Source organism: Lissotriton vulgaris, chromosome 6, assembly GCF_964263255.1.
Source record: "Lissotriton vulgaris chromosome 6, aLisVul1.2, whole genome shotgun sequence".
In the NCBI taxonomy this organism is placed as follows: Eukaryota; Metazoa; Chordata; class Amphibia; order Caudata; family Salamandridae; genus Lissotriton; species Lissotriton vulgaris.
In genome coordinates this window covers 819,800,865-819,819,046 of record NC_141694.1, presented here as the reverse complement: position 1 = coordinate 819,819,046, position 18,182 = coordinate 819,800,865, and the positions used below count along the sequence as shown (strand labels likewise).

General features: G+C 43.7%; 1 protein-coding gene across 1 annotated transcript in view; it reads left to right on the top strand.

The window, feature by feature from the left end:
• Positions 1-2,855: 2,855 nt before the first annotated feature.
• The window catches only part of SDCCAG8 (SHH signaling and ciliogenesis regulator SDCCAG8), a 1,376,087-nt gene continuing 1,360,760 nt past the window's right edge, over positions 2,856-18,182 (top strand). The window contains exon 1 of the mRNA XM_086925289.1: positions 2,856-3,044. Within this exon, the coding sequence (XP_086781415.1) occupies positions 2,984-3,044 (61 nt within the window). The 5' untranslated portion in view covers positions 2,856-2,983. The remainder of the gene's footprint in view (positions 3,045-18,182) is intronic.

The following is an 18,182-nucleotide window of genomic DNA, read 5'->3' as shown; positions in this document are numbered from 1 at the left end:
TAACATGTTCACTTCTCAAATTCCATATTCAACTATACTAATTCACCATTAATCCTTTATGGGTTCCAGAGTAGCGTGCTACTTGCCAATAAAGCATCTCAACACCCCATCAGGGTTACAAGCACTATATAAATGCAAAGCTTTTCCCTTTTCTACCCCTCCCCAACCCTTCTAAATCCAAATAACTGACTAAAATATCCACCACTAAAATTACTTTCATGTTTCACCATACTAATTCAACACTAATACTTATGGGTTCCAGAGTAGTGTGCTACTTGCACTTCAAAACCCCATCAGGGGTAGCAAGCGCTATATAAATACAAACCTCTTTCCCTCTTCTATCCCGCCACCTACCCTTCTCTATCCAAATAACTGAATAACATATCCACTACTCAAATAACCATATTTTACTATACTAATTTTCAACACTAATCCTTTATGGGTTCCGGAGTGGTGTGCTACTCGCCAGAAAAGAGCTTCAACACCCATCAGGGGTAACAAGTGCTATATGAATGCACACCTTTCTTCCCCTTTTATCCCTCCGCTTTCCTTCTCATTCCAAATAACTGACTAATATCCACCACTGAAATTACTTTCATATTTCACCATATTAATTCAACACTAATCCTCTATGGGTCCCGGAGTAGCGTGCTACTCGCCGAAAAAGCGCTTGGACTCCTCGTCAGGTGTAGTAAGCTCTATATAAATTCAATTACAATAGAATACAATACCCCAAGTGCACCAACCACAATTCAGTTCTGTAACTGTATCGTATTGTAATTGCATTTACATATCGCTTACTACCACTGACGAGGCGTCTAAGCGCTTTTTCGGTGAGTAGCCCGCTACTCCAGGACCCATAGAGGATCAGTGTTGAATTAGCATAGTTACTTAAAACCGTTCCTACAAAATATCTCACTGCAGATTAAAAGCGGTTAAAAGACATTATAACCAAATGATATTTACAGTACATTAAAAAACAAGCAATTATTATAGCAGCATTAGTTCTTTTCCTTATCTGCTATGTGGATGTTCGGACTTTGGCATTTTCTTCTCCACTTGTCTTAAGAATTTTACAAAGCGACAGTTAAGCTGCGTGTCCTCGGGTGCAAAACATGCCAACACAGCTTGTCTCCGTGTGCGAATGCCTCTCTGGTTAAAAAGTGGTTTTAGAAGCCATCTCCTTTCCTATGTTAGCTCTTTACAAGTGCAGAGGAGATGCAGCATTTCTTCTTGCATTGTTCCACATAAGCGGCAGTTAGGATCAGATTGGATTTTCAGCCAATGTGGAAAGTGCTTTGTGCATGGCAACAAGCCTAATCTGTATTTAAAAAATAAAATTTTTGTATGTTTGGCAAAACCCAAAGCTAGATACTTTTGTGCACCCAGAGAGAAATAGGTACTCATAATCATCCAGCCATGCGAACTCCTTGTTAGGGCTGCCTTGTCTTCATTTCGTACTATTTTCTTTGTTAGTTTTTTAAGGAAGTAGTAACTTGTGGGTGTTGCCCAAAGTTCGGTAAGACCCAGCATTGCCACGCTTGTTGCCTAAATATTTTGCCGCTGGTGATGACTCTTTCTGTTGTAACTCAGTCCACAAGTGCCAATTTAGGGTACCAGGTTCAGAATTCCTTACTTAGTCCCAAAAGATGACTATCGCATCTTTCCTTGCAATGGTCTGTTCAGGGGCGGCTCTAGGGTCATGGTGGCCCTGGGCAGGGAGCGTAGGTAGGGGGCCCCTGAAGAGGGGGTCCGGGTGGGGCAGAGCGCGGAGTCCAGTAAAGAGGGAGGGGGTAGAGGGGGGGCAGGGTGTTTAGAAGTGGAACTGAGCCGGAGGCCGCCAAATCCTTGCCAGGGGCCGCCACACAAATATGTATCCATCCTCAGAGGATAAATATATTCAGGATATATATTGGTGTGGTGGCCCCTGGGGTTTGGTGGCCCTGTGCAGGTGCACAGCTTGCACATGCCTAAGGCCGGCCCTGGTCTGTTTTTGCACACCAAACTCGAGCCTAATTTGCGCTGGAGAGACTCGTGTTGGTAAACCAAAAATTATTCTGTATACTTTTGCGACCACAGCATCCAAGAGCTTTGAGTCCCTCCCTCTATGTGCCTCGCACCCATAGATAGTGTTGAATTAGTATAGTGAAACATGCAAGTACATTTTAAGTGGTGAATAGGTTAGTCAGTTATTTGGATGTGGAATGATAGCACAAGAATAGAGGAGGAAAAAAAGGTTTGTATTTATATAGCGCTTGTTACCCTTGATGGGGTGTTGAAGCAGCTATTCAGGAGGCCCATCTGCAGTGATCGGATTAACCAAATGAGCTTTCATAGATAAAATAACGAGTTTCCCATTTACTTTATCACAATTCCCATAATTTCTAAGCACTTCAACATGCGGATCTCCAAAATACTTTGTGCGAGGCTGTCACTGATCAGGCCCCATCCCCAGCAGTCAGCACACATCAGCTCGGCTCGGGCCCGCCCACACACTGCCTTCTTATGCCATGTCAATCAAAAATGATATCTGCAAATTGTAACACTTTCAATAAACTACAATCCATTGTTTCGTTTTATTTGTGGGAGACTGCAACATTAGTCGGTGTTCGTACATTTACATTTACACATTTACAATACAATTATTCGTGGATTTCTTTGTTCGTGGGCTTCTTTGAGAGAGGTTGAGCTTGCTTTGGACTTATCTTCAAGACTAGTTGAGCTTGTTTTGGCAAGCCGACCTGGCAACTTCACAGCAACATTTGTTTGCGTTCCATGGCCGCTACTCTGGCCCAGTGGCTACTGGGAATGGTAGTCTAAGGAATAGCAACGTGGCGTCACTTGCTCGGAAATGAGACGAGAACAGAGACTACAACACCCGCCATGCATTTTTATGTGTGGCGTGGAAAGACAGTGATAGCAAAGCTGGAGATTTGAAGGATATACAGTTGACAGTTTAGCATAACATAAGGAAACAATCTTGATGGAGTCCTGGGATTCAGACACGGAGCAGTCCTTGGAGGAGTATCAGCGAGACCTTAGAGGTGAGGAGAGGGAAGTGCGTTTTGCACTGCACACTGAATACTTCCGCAAAGGCGGCATTTTTAAACTGTCTATGAGAAGGAAGTGAAAGTGAAGTAGCTTGTCCGAACAACACTAGTTTTGTACTGGGGCTTTTTCAAAGGGTCGTGATCTGGACAGGTAAAATGACTTGCGTACTTTCACTGTGCACGATAAGTATGACGCTATTTCAGCACAAAATCCGTGACACAGCCAAGGCTTCTGTTTCGTTATACGTACTTGCGCATATGAACCTTGTTTCAAATCTCACAAAGCATACTCGCACATCATTTTAAGCACGTTAAGCTTGTTATACCAGGCTACATTTACAGCTGTCTACTTTACATGGTTTCTTTTGTTTTGAGGTGAGAAAGGAATGACTCTGTCACTTACCGATAATATCATTACTCTTAGTCTGTCTCCTCCTTGTCACATTCATAATGAGGTGCGTGCAACTAGACTTAAACTTGGGTAGAGGGGTTTGGGGGCTGTACAGGGGGCTAATTTTCCAATTCAAGGAGGCAGGGCTAACACTTCAAACAATTGGGCAGAGCAATCCATAGATGCAATATAAGAAAACAGAGCAATAAAATGTACATTTTGAAAATGTTTATAGTATACTGACAGAAGTCTTTAACAAGGGAAATGGGTGATTTGACAGCTAAAAAGTAGCTTCTACGGATTTCAATAAAAATAAGTCCAGAACCAGTTTTCACAGTTAGTTGAAGCCTTCGGCCTTTTTTGCAGATTTTCCCAAACATCGGGTAATTTATTGGCAAAGAGCTCATGAAATATTATTTGTAATTCCATTTACAGAAAGAATCGCCTGCCTATTGACCAAAGGTACTTTTTGCAGTCTGCTCATCGGGAGAATGTTACAAATGTTTGTCAGAGGCTGGGCACATACTTGCCTGAAAATATGGAGTTTACTGGTTTAATGTACCTGATTTAGGGATGTGTGACTACCATGTCTAGTGCATCTTCCGTTCCTCCTGAGCTTGAATAAGTGAATACCAATTAGTTGGCAATATCACCGTCTGTTAATCATTCTCTCAGGAATCTGTGCTATTATAAATTGAAATAAAGTAGTTTTTGTTAGCCCCCATCATCGAACAATTCTCATGTGAGATGACTGAGCTATAGCCATTTAGGAAGTCACCAGGTATGAAGAATTGCGAAAAATGTAATTGCCTTTGAATCATTTTAAAAAGCTCCACACAAAATGGCAGACAGTGGGATTACCCAATATCCACATAAAGTAAAAAAAAGCAGGTTAGCACTTATAGAATCCATGTACTTTAAGTACTGGTAATAAATAGTGTTGCTTAAAAAATTGATATTATTTGCAAAAGAAAGCAAAGTGGATCAAGGTCATAACAGAAGTTCATCACAAGGGCAGGTCAATTTTGTTAAAGAGTTCTTATGCTACCCGAGCAAAATCTGGTCAACAGTGATCTTTCCCAGTAGTTTTAAACTATGGCCAGGTAGGGCTCTGTGGCAGCAGTTTTTTTAAAAGTGCATATTCTGGTAAGATTAGCTTTTAAAGTTCTTTCTCCTTTCTATTCACATTGATTAAAGTCATGGACGTCCTTTTTTTACCCTTTGCCTTTCACACTTGGTAAACTGTTCGGACAACATAAACACTCTGGTGCAATGAAGCTTGAGGGCCCCCCTGCAAGGTACGTGAAGGGGCCCACTCTGGACTCAATCAGAAGCTCTACAGCCAGAGTATTGTGCTAAGGTGGCTCCTCGAAGCTTTGGGCCCCCACACCACTGGGGCTGCGGGGGCCTTTGTTACACCACTGCTTAAAAATGTTCGGTCTGCCGATGGTTTCAGCAATCCACTTGATGTCTGAGCCAAGGAATCTTATGACCCATATTACATGGAAGGCAGTCTGCAATGATCCATCAAATGTGGCATGTTTGTTTCTCCAAATGGACATCCATTGAAAGATCGGTGCTAACTTTATATAATCTTCTGCGTAAGGTCTAATTCCTCATAGAGTAAATAATGAGGGCTACAGGGCCAGACAGGCCTAATAAATGCCTGCAAAAGCTATTTTCTTCTAACTGTAGCTGTTTAAAGGCTCATAATTTTTAAATAATTGCTCCATGGATCAAAATAGGTAGACCCTTCCACCTTTATATTTCTAATAGGGCTTAGATAGAGCTAAGATTATATTTCTTATAGGGCTCATAAGGCAGTGCTCTTAGCTAAATTAAACAAAACCAAGACGAAATGATTGAACCTGAGGCACCTATTTGGGAGACAGGATGACCAAGAATCGAATGAGTCAAACGTGACCCCTTGGCGTGAAAAATGGTTGACCTTCTATATATATATGTGCACACTCTCGATGAAAGTTGATCTCATCTTAATTTTGGGCCATACACCATATAATGGGTTTTAGACATGTTTGTTTCAAGGTTCAGTTTGTCCATGAATTTGACCAAATTATCTATAAGACCCTTCAAGCCATTAGGAGTTTGTAACAATAAAACATTGTCACCTGCATTAAGTAAGGTAGGGACGGTGTTGGAGCCAACGGTTAGTATATCCTTTCCTGTTGAATGCAGGAAGGCATATCAACCTTTTATATATAAAAGAAACAAAGTATGGGCCAAGACACAGGCTTTCTACACACCCCGCTCCAGTCTAACGAGCTCAGTACATGCCAACTTTATACTATGCCATACCATACCATACCTTACCAATGCCAAGACCCCAGAACGTAAGGCACAAAGAAAGTCCATTACGTTCTTGACAAAACCCATAACTGATAGGATACTCTAAAGCTTTGACCAGTCAACCTGGTCAAAGGCGCTACTGTTCCATAAAGGCGAGATAAAGTACCCCCTGTTGGCTACTTTATACTTATTGATAATCGCGTATAATTTTAAACACTGCTCCTATGTACCGAGCCCTTCCCTGAAGCCACATTAAGACTTTGCAGCTATTGATCCATGCGACTATCCAATGCAAAATTACACAGCCAACTATTTTGACAATAGAATTTAGCATGGAGATTGGCCTGTAGTAACAGGTATCTTGTCTGTTACCCTTTTTTAAACAGGGACAATAACAGCTGTATGCCAAGAATTTGGTAGTTTTTAAGTGACAGCTGCATTTAAAATACTCGTAAATAACGTGGCACAAAGCCCAGAATTCTCGTTATAGAGATCCAATGAGACCTCATCTGGACTAGGGGCCTTGCAAGATGGACTTAGGGTGATAGCTGTAACAACTTCTTGAATCTCAAATCAAATATCTAAGGGGAGAAGCGGAAATAGTCCTGCCAATGTGTCCTCCTTAACTATACCATCATCATCATAAACTTTATTTCAATCACAGATCAGAAAAGTACATCACATTTAAATAAATGTTACTTGTACATACGATTATGTTAAAACAAGATCACAAATAAATATATATACAACACAGAGTCTCAAGGCAGCCACACCAAATAAAATCATGTAAGCTGCAGAATATATTTATAGTAACTGTGACAGATCCTGGGCCCAAGCCATATATTTTTTTAGATTGTGGGTTTGGTAAGCGCACTGCCAAAATCCAAAAAAGGCCCTGTTCAATTTTAGCTAAGAAAACAATTTGATGAGAAATGCCATTCCGGTAGCAGCAATATACTATATACAATTTCAGTTAAAGTGACCTGTGCTATTAAACCTTGTGACAATCAACCACACACTATTCAATCAGACTAAATATATCACCAAATTAACCAATATCGACATATCATAAAATAAGTCAAGAAAAAAATTGGTTTCAGCGTAGTTCGCGTAGTAAATTGGGGAAGGAAACATTAGGGTTCGCAATCCCCAATACTTTTTGTATATTATAGCCACAAAGAAAACAAGAAAAACAACCGTCAACATTTTCTCAATATAAAATAATCATTCAAATGCATCTTTTACCCAGGGCCCGGTAATACATCCATCCTACTATTAGGATATAATAAGCACCTGCCTAACAGTAAAAAATTATAGAGGACCAGCTCTGATAGTAACTATTTACCTTTGGTTCCCTCTATGGAGGGTAACTTCAACAAGAGCACCTCAAAATAATTGATGAACTAAAAAGGAGAACTTGAAAGTTCAAAATGCCCACATCAATTATTCACTTTCCCAGAGTGTACCTTGAGCGCCTAATCTAGAAGGCCATCAAGTATTTAGCCACACCAAAGACCACTACTCTACTTGCATCAGAACTGAGTATTCAAAGGCTTCTTAGTGCTACCTAGTGCCAATATTCCTACAAAGGGGGCAAATCCAGTTTGCCCTTAGGTTGGAGTAGCAAAGCAAAAAAATAAAGTATGAATCCATGATTCTGGACATATAAAGATGCAGGACACAAATCATCTGATACATTCTTCATTTACTACAACACCTTTTGGTTGGTAACGTTCTGTATCTGAATTGGCGATACAATTTCCATGCAAGAGACGGGACAATTTATTCAATGGTTGGTTCGTACAGTGGGCAAGGTTTAATATCTCTAAAATCTAGAGAAAGTGATCCCTTGCACCTTATCATGGTTTCCACAGCTGTGAGTTCTCAATAAATGTATTTGTCCTTGGCTCTCAGGATCAAGCACATCTTCTCTGGGGAAGTCCAATATATTTCCAACCCCACATTCACTAAGAGTGCCTTGATGGGTCTCAACCAAGGGATTTCTGCAGCACATTGGGATACCATCAGATCTCTTAGGCCTCCCAACAGGGTTTAAGAGCTTGGGTGGACCACAACCGGTACTAAAAGTTTAGGAACCTACTTTCGATTTTGTGCATATTCCAAATTCCAGTAAGGATCTAATAAACCTATGCTCAGCTATTAATAGAGTATTCATATTTGCACATCCCCGTAGAATACTGCCTGCCCCCAAGGCCTTGGTGTGTAGATCTCTAGAGCTGGAGCCACCCTTCTTGATGATATCTGTCTGTGGATCTTAGCTATGCTTGTAGTCTGATGGATTCAAGGCACATGGGTCTTCTCAAGTTGTGGGACCCAGTTCAAAATGGGGATAAATCTTAATAATCAAGGTTGGGTACCAAATCAATAAGGTTTTTGCCCGTCAACATGCGTCTCTTTCATTGCATCCTTTCCCGATTGGTAAAAAACATATATTTTGTCTTGGAACTATTAAACTCCAACCCTACTCGTTACAGAAGGAGTTAAAGTTATTTAATAACTTTTGATGCCCCTGTGGTGACTTTGATATCAGTATGGTGTCATCTGTCAAATTGAGAGCCGGCACCCTGCTCCCCAACTTTTGGCGCGTCATACCCATCCCTGTTCAAATAGTCCAGCACCCCGTTAATATATAATGAGAACAGTATGGGGGCAAGAACACACTTGCCTGACTCCACTCTGTACCCTAATGAGCTCAGTCATTTGCATATCTGACTTGGGCTTGATTGTCCGCATGTAGCCTCACCAAGATGTCCAATAGATTGCAGATATACCTATGGTTTTCAGCACTCTCGAGAGTTTGCCCCTACGGACCAAAATGAAAGCAGTACCCAAATCAACAAAGGCAACATAAAGTTTGCCCCTTTTAATTACAACTGCCTTCCAAAAAATGCAAATAAAGCGGGAGACTTGGTCGAAGGTACTTATATTGGCTCTAAAGCCTGCTTGTAAATAAGACAGGACATCTTCAGTGATCCACTCCTGAAGCTGTAGAAGTGTACCTGTTTGCATAAAAACCTTTGCAAGAAGTAGATTAGGCTAATGTGCATGTAATTCCCAGGGTTGGCTTTATCCCCCTTCTTGAAGATTGGAATAATCTCAGCTAAATTAGTATAGTAGTAATTTGAGTATAGCATTTGACACAATATTTGATATAAGGGCCCAACCTTTCCGGGTTCGCCTTGTATAAATCATTAGGGATCCTATTCGGACCCGGAACTCTAGCTGCAATAAATGAGTTAATCACAGTAATAGTTTTGTTTAGTGACAACTCAAGGGCACTAGAGTTACCTAGATCACCCTTGGCAATAAGGCCTCTGTTTTCATGCCCCAAAGAGTTGCTACATGAGTACAGCCTACTGAAATGGAACACCCATTCTTGTTGTTGGATGCAAAATTCCAGGACAGTAAGTGGATCTGAAGTGCTCCAAACATATATCAGATTTAATCGTAGACAGATTGAACTGCAGTGGTTCTTTTTGAATTGACAATCTTCTAGTATCTTTATTTTCATAGGTGCCCACTAAGTCTTTACACATATCTCTCTAATGGCTAGGTTATATTTGTAATGGGCAATTAATACTCCACTCTTGCTCTGGCTATTTCTGCCTGAGGTCCGGTAGTTCTATTTATGTAGAAACACAGATGTCTATTAGCCTACCTACATTCCCTGTTAAACCAGCTAGGCTAAGTGTAAGTGTTAATTTTAATCGGGAATAAAAGTGATTTACTTATGTATTGGCCCAGTATAACAAAAGGGTCGACAACTTGAGCATTTGGTTGATTCTTTTTGTTACCGAGGTCTTGAAAAAGTGTGATAGTGGAGGGTAAACAGGGTAGGAATGTGAACCTTCCACCACCTAAGCCTTAATCCCTTGTCCCTTAGGTCAGACAGGTAATCATCTAATCTTATGTAACTTTAGTACTAACTGGTATGCTGAGAACTAGTAAAATAGGATTGTGATCACTATAGCTATTTTCTCTGGTCTCCTAAACTTTACGTTCATATTCATGGACCATGATATACAAATGTAATCAAAATAGTGCCTTGTTCCCAGCCACTAAAATTAGAATGTGCTTATCAAGATCCCCATGATTTAATTAATAATAACAAAATTCCTTTGAGGTGTTTATTAGATGGCCCACCAGGTCTAGTCTTCTCACAAATAAAATGGTGTTCTACTCTACAATATTAAAGCCAGTATGTTTGCTGATGCATTAACACACCATATTTTTTTACTGCTTTTTTAGATTCCCTGCCAGATGGTGTAAGGGCCTGGACATGGGCCAATGTTACCACTTAAGGACAGCCTTCATGGGGAAGGTTAAAGCAGGGGCGTGGCGCCTCGATGCACCTGCCTGATCTGAGGTCTAAGACCCAAAAAGATCTGGCTCATGATTGAGGCCCTTCCTGTGGCTTATATGATTCACATGCCTACCTTGCACAACACTCTTACTGGAGTACTGCATTGCATGTATTGTGTAATTGCAAGACATTCTTGGAAGATTTACAACATCAGTTTGGGAAGATAGGGAATGCATAACGGGGCTAACTGCCATATATGGACTGATCTGTTTTATGGGAATTAATGTTGTAGAATTGGCAGCCAATTTCTAAATTCCCCTTTCAGGAATACTCAATCTAACAACCAGAGGGTTGATACCGGAGTCTATAACTCCCTTGACGTTTTCTAATAGAATCTGCCAGTTAGTCCCATTGGATCCTCCTCACAGCATCAACAGCAGTGACCAAATTACAATCTGGGCGGCTGTCAAATGGACTATCAGGCTGAGTAACATTGCTCTTAGCCCTTTTTTCTTTTTAGCTGAGGGTCCAACTCACTAAGATAGAGGAGTGCCTTCTAGATGGTGCAGTTCTGTGCAGAAGAGCTTGCACAAATCCAACAGCTTGAGTCAGTGTGTGGTCACATGACAGCCTTGAAGCAGCCTGAGAGAAAAAGACGAAAGTCACCTGAGCAGGTGGTACATTTCGAATAAACGCATGATGATTGAAGTATCAGATTGAAACAGTATTGTCCTTTTTAGCCAGAATATTTTTGGGGACAACCAGGTCATGAAAGAACTTCAGTGCTCTGAAGATTGCTGTCTTTCCTAAATTGATGATTTCTGGCTCTATAGAATTGGGCATTTCAACTGACAAGTCGAACTGTCTTAGTTTGCTTCCCAGTGAATGCGACTGGTATCTGTTGCCAACAACAATTGAGGCTCCTGTTGCAATTCATCTGGGCGCATTCTCCACTTCCAACCACTACCTCAAGCCTTCGCTGAGTTCTTGAAAAAACAGAATCAGCTTGTCCAAGGAATGAGCAGTTGGTGACCATAATTTGCTGGAAAAACAACTGTCAAAGGAGGGTCTAGGGGACTATATTTACCGACCTATCAAGCTCATACCCCTCATGAACTATGCTACAACAACAAAAAAACTTGAAGGTCTGGAAGGTTGTCACTGTGTGATATTCTCACACTGTCATCACACTGTTTTTATATTTGACGTCTTGGTAGATACCAATAAACATATTTTTTTACCCTGACCGTCATTTTAATCACCGTCACTTATCTTTCTGAGCACTGCACCCTATCAGCACCACTCTCGGTGAGGACACATCCTCTTTCAGCATCAGGATCTACTGGCACTAAGCCATTACCTTTGGGCTTGGCCATACAAGAACCTGCTGATAAGGTCCTAGATGACGACGTTCCGCCACATGGGTGGGCTGATAAGACTTCTTTACATCTGATGGTCTTTCACCGTTAGTTGTGATAGTGGTGTGTGACACTTCTTTGTGGCCTCTTCTTTTTCTCAACCTTCCAGACCTTCAAGTTTTTTTGTTGTTGTACCATAATTTGCTGCCATACCACAGAAGATGGAGCAAATAAAGCCTTAACTACTGGACTCAGTGAACATATTCTGACACATGACCTTTGACCTCTAACCACAGCCTGGCCAGAGCATCCTGAGCAGACACCAGTTTAAGAGTTAACAATTGGAGGCACATAATTCTCTTATCTTTGAGAAAGACCCTCCCTAGTTCAGGCCTGGAACATGCCCCGGTGAAGGCCACTTCCTTGGAAGGTTGAAGCTGACATTTCGGTATGTTCAGGAGAACCCCTTGAGATGTGATTATTGATTTCCTGCAATCTCAAATCTGAGTAGTTTCTTCTTCTGATGAAGCATGAAGCAACCAGTCACCCAGCTAAGGAAATACTGGTATTTCCTTGCAAATGCAGATAAGACACAACCGAAGTCGTCATCTTTGTAAAAACCTTCAGTGCAGATTTGAGACTGAAGCGCAGAACTTTGAACTGTTTGTTGATTTCCCACAACGAACCTTGGAAATTTGAGGTGTCATTCTGCAATAGGAATGTGCAAATTGGCATTCATTAGATCCAAAGGTTTCAGGAAGTGATAAAAGGGATCTATAGAATAATCCTTTGTAAGGTGTCCATCTTGAATTGAAGATTCTGAATTAATGTGTTCAAGTTCTTAAGATTAATTACAAGACAGTAATCCCAAGATGCGTTTGGGACTAGAAAGACCATGGAGTAAGCTCCAAGTTGTGTCTCTGTCTTGAGTACCTGAACAATCGCTCCTTTCATCAAAAGAGCAAAATCACAAATGAGGCTGAGCTTTCCTTAATGATCCCAGATGAAGTAGGGTCTGAAAAGAAGTCTATTATGATCCCACTCCTTACCAGTCATAGTACCCAATGATCCATCATCTGGCCTTGGGAAATCTACTCGCCCACTCAGTATGGCGAGCCAAATGTTATCAGGGCGAGCTATTTTTAGAAACTACTGGCCCTGTCTGGTGAGAAACTCCAGCTGACAATGAACAGATGTTCTTATAATGAAGAAAGTGAAAGAGCAATAAAGATGCCTTTTACATTTTTTTACATTTGCTGTGCATTCAAAGACAGAGGTCAGATACTAGCTTATGTCTTCTTACAGATTGTTTCTTATTTTATTCTGGAGATCCTGTTTACAAAATCCTCTAGCTTTGTAGTCGGCGAAAGAAAAGTAAAATGAATTGTCTGACAATAATGCTGTTCACAATGAAAGGCTATATGATGTCAGTTTTGTTTCTAAAACATGTGTAAATACCTTGTAAATGAACTGTACAAATATTTAAAAATATTTATTTCAGAAGGTGGGGGAAAAAGCTTTTTTAGGTCTCGCCTATTAATCCCGCAAGGGTTAATAGACAAGAGTATTGAGGGCATACCAAGGTCTGAAACCATCGCGGATTTCAGACAGTTCGTGTGGTGCAATGGTGCGGAACGCGCATCCACATCAAAGCCATCAGCCTCCCTCCCACAGGCAGCTCGGCCTCAGGCATTCACCCCAGCGCGCGCTCGGCCTCACTTCTCCTCCCCACTAATTACATCCATGCTGTTTTTTCACTTTTTTTACAGCCGTGAGGCCGTGCTTCAAAGGGATCCGCTCCCCCGCCCCCTGCTTTAAGTAAAAGCTTCTTTCGGCGCTTTTTCTTTTGTTCTGTTGCATCTGTGGATTCACTATCGTGGTCATTCATTCTCTTTTATCCCTTCGTAGGTGACAGCAAAGACTGTTTATTATATATTCGAAATTCGCAGTGTATACTTGCACAAGTGTTCATGTCGGTGTACACATTTTATCTGACTACAAGCTTGTTTCATTACGTTGCGTCCAGTTTAACTAGTGATATATTAAAAGGCACTTGAACAAAAAGCACATTAAGCTAACTCATGTTCTACATTGTTATGCAATTTATATTACACTGCTAATGATTTTACCTTAGTGTGGAAGAGGTATCAACTATGTTTCACATTGCATAGAAGGTGCATACATGTGTTAATAATAGGATAGGAACACATGTAGTGCGCACAGTAGCATCGTTAATAGCACATAATAGCTCCCTTCACCCTGTCAAACTTTAAAGGGCGCTGTCATCCTCCTGGTGTGGCCTGGGCTTAGAGAGCTTCAAATGAATAAACAAACATACTCGGAATAGCAAGTGGACAATGCATCTTGGGCTCGTGAACATCGGGTCTGAATTTGATTGAGTAAACCGGGTTAAAGTGTGAGCTGCTCTAGCCTGAAAATGCTGCAATAGGAATGTTACCATTGTTACAACATATTTGTATCAGAGCACACACTAACCTGCAACTTTAATTAGAAATGGGAACAATGATGAATTGATAGATGTATTGAAACACACAAGTGGCATGAGTCAAGGGTAGCTTCTCCGTTTTATCAATATAAATAATCTTGACATCTATATGGATTTGGCCACAAAGGATAATAACATTGCCCATGTACATGGAAGAAGCCATTTTCCCCAAAGTGTCTGCAACATTTTCTAGCCGCTGCTTATTATTCATTTGTAATAGGAGCTCAGAAGCTAATCTCACAGAATCCCTCCCACTCGCTTGAAAGCTTGAAGGCAATCTGCTTCTCCGCCCCCCCTGGTGTTTCTGGCTTTTCTCGCTCGCTAATGCCTTTTTTTCCCCTCCCACCCTTCCTTTGATCTTCCTGTCGCCTCCTCCGTCCTTCACAGCCCTTCTGTCGACACAGTGGCATAGACAACACAGCCTATGGCAACATAAAACCTATTCCTGGCCCACTGCTCTGTAACTACTGAAATGAAGGCCTTTGCTGTAACAATCCAATATCCGTACACACAGACATTGCATGTCGTTGGATAGGCCTACCGACCAGGCCAAACTTAGATTATACACACATCCACTTTAATAATAAATAGATGCAGGGTCCGCACATCATTGTGAAGACGCGCATTAGGTCATCTAAATCAAAATATACAAACATTCAAACATACAGGCTTTTATTTCTTCGATTCGTGGTCCAACTTGCCGCTGAGTCTGAAATGCAGGAACGCCTCTATTGCGCATGCGTCGGGTGGCCTTCTCATAAACCGTGTGACACATACCTACAGCCACAAAGTACGATGGATGGATGTCTGGCTGTCGTGCTTTCTATCAGACACCCCACTGTATCTGCCTGCTGAGACCGCCTGACATGATGATCCCAGCAAGCTGACTGCGACATCCATGCAGGGTCGGGGGCTTACTTGATCAGGATGTGGCTCAACGGCTAGAGCGGACAACCTTGATGATGGGGAACCGGGTTTGATCCCGGCGGGAGGCTCAAACATCTTTTGATTCTGGACAAATCACTTATTTTCCCCGTGCCTCGAAATGAATGTGTCCGTCTGTATACACACATCGACTTTAATATTAAATAGATGCAGGGTCAGCACATCATTGTGAAGACGTGCATTATGTCATCTAAATAAAAAATATACAAACATTCACACATACAGGCTTTTATTTCTTTGCTTCGTGTTCCAACTTGCCGCTGGGTCTGAAATGCAGGAACGTCTCTATTGTGCATGCGTCGGGTGGCCTTCTCATTAACCGTGTGACACATACCTACAGCCACAAAGTAGGATAGATGGATGTCTGGCTGTCGTGCTTTCTATCAGACACCCCACTGTATCTACCTGCAGAGGCTGCCTGACATGATGATCCCGGCAAGTTGACTTCGACATCCATGCAGGTTCGGAGGCTCACTTGATCAGGATGTGGCTCAACAGCTAGAGCGGACGACTTTGAAGATGGGGAACCAGGTTCGATCCCGGCGGGAGACTCAAACATCTTTTGATTCTGGACAAATCACTTATTTTCCCTGTGTCTAAAAATTAATGTGTCTGTCTGTAATGTAACTGGTGGTCGCCTAAAGCGCTCTGATACCTACAGGTTGAGTTTACGCGTGGGGGGCCTCTACATAATATCTGTCTCTAACAGCCCTCCCGGTGCCAACCACTGGGGGTAAATGGCACTGTCTGCACAAGCCCCTCCGGCAGCCTCAGCCTGATGATGTCACTCACGAGGCCATCCTATATCATTAATGTCTGTCATTAATTCATACGTGTAGCATGTACCATTAAGCCTTTCAACCAAGCATGAATGCACTATTGATTGCATGCACCAGCTGTATCTGGAAGGGGCGGATCTTCATGTTTAGGTCTCGTATAGAGCAGCGCATGCATTAAAACTTATTAGAGACCACATTTTAGATGTGTTGTAGATCAAAAAAAGAGTTTGCAATGCAATAGGTCTCGCATTTGCAAGCGTTTGAGCTATTGGCATTGTAAATACTAATACCTTTTATTTGCGTATTTTAAAAACCTGCAAGTGGTGCGTAAATACGCACTTTGTACTTACAGGACTATAAGTAAGACATTTGCATGTTTATGCACCGCTTGCAGCATTTCAAAACACATAAATAAAAGGCATTGTCATTTACAGTGGCAATAGCTCAATCTCTAGTTGTGCCTTTCTGCCCTCTGTTAGACTCGTTTTTTGTGCCTTTCTGCCCTCTGCATCACCACATCATCACTCGGCTCTACCCCAGCATCACTCAGCACCACCACATTATCACTCAGTACCACCACATTATCACTCAGCACCACCACAGCACCACTCAGCATCACTCAGCACCACCACAGCACCACTACACAGCACCACTCAGCACCACCACAGCATCACTCAGCACCACCAAAGCGTCTCAGCACCACCACAGTGTCATTCAGCACCACCACAACGTCACTCAGCACCACCACAGCACCACTCATCACCACCACATTATCACTCCACACCACCACAGCACAACTCAGCACCACCACATTATCACTCAGCACCACCACATTATCACTCAGCACCACCACAGTGCCACTCCGCACCACCACAGCGCCACTCCGCACCACCACAGCGCCACTCCGCACCACCACAGCGCCACTCCGCACCACCACAGCGCCACTCCGCACCACCACAGCGCCACTCCGCACCACCACAGCTCCACTCCGCACCACCACAGCGCCACCCAGCACCACCACAGCGCCACTCAGCACCACCACAGCGCCACTCAGCACCACCACATTATCACTCAACACCACCACAGCACCACTCAGCACCACCACAGCATCACTCAGCACCACCACAGCATCACTCAGCACCACCACATTATCACTCAGCACCACCACATTATCACTCAGCACCACCACAGCACCACCACATCACTCAGCACCACCACATTATCACTCAGCACCACCACAGCACCACTCAGCACCACCACAGCACCACTCAGCACCACCAAATTATAACTCAGCACCACCACATTATCACTCAGCACCACCACATTATCACTCAGCACCACCACATTATCACTCAGCACCACCACATTATCATTCAGCACCACCACCGCATCATTCAGCACCACTCAGCACCACCACTCAGCACCACCACATTATCACTCAGCGCCACCACAGCACCACCCAGCACCACCACAGCACCACCCAGCACCACCACAGCACCACTCAGCACCACCACAGCACCACTCAGCACCACCACAGCACCACTCAGCACCACCACAGCATCATTAAGCACCTCCACAGCATCATTAAGCACCACCACAGCACCACTCGGCACCACCACAGCACCACTCAGCACCACCACAGCATCACTCAGCACTACCACAGCACCACCACAGCACCACTCAGCATCAGCACAGCACCACCCAGCACCACCACAGCACCACTCAGCAGCACCACAGCACCACTCAGCAGCACCACAGCACCACTCAGCAGCACCACAGCACCACTCAGCACCACCACAGCACCACTCAGCACCACCACAGCACCACTCAGCACCACCACAGCACCACTCACGGCCTCCACAGCATCACTCGGGCCTCCACAGCATCCCTCACGGCCTCCACAGCATCACTCGGGGCCTCCACAGCATCACTCGGGCCTCCACAGCATCACTCGGGCCTCCACAGCATCACTCGGGGCCTCCACAGCATCACTCGGGGCCTCCACAGCATCACTCGGGGCCTCCACAGCATCACTCGGGGCCTCACAGCATCACTCGGGGCCTCCACAGCATCACTCGGGGTCACCACTGCATCACTCTGGGCCACCACTGCATCACTCTGGGCCACCACTGCATCACTCTGGGCCACCACTGCATCACTCGGGGCCACCACAGCATCACTCGGGGCCACCACAGCATCACTCGGGGCCACCACAGCATCACTCGGGGCCACCACAGCATCACTCGGGGCCACCACAGCATCACTCGGGGCCGGGGCCACCACAGCATCACTCGGGGCCACCACAGCATCACTCGGGGCCACCACAGCATCACTCGGGGGCACCACAGCATCACTCGGGGGCACCACAGCATCACTCGGGGGCACCACAGCATCACTCGGGGGCACCACAGCATCACTCGGGGGCACCACAGCATCACTCGGGGGCACCACAGCATCACTCAGGGGCACCACAACATCACTATGCGTTACCACAGCATCACTATGCGTTACCACAGCATCAC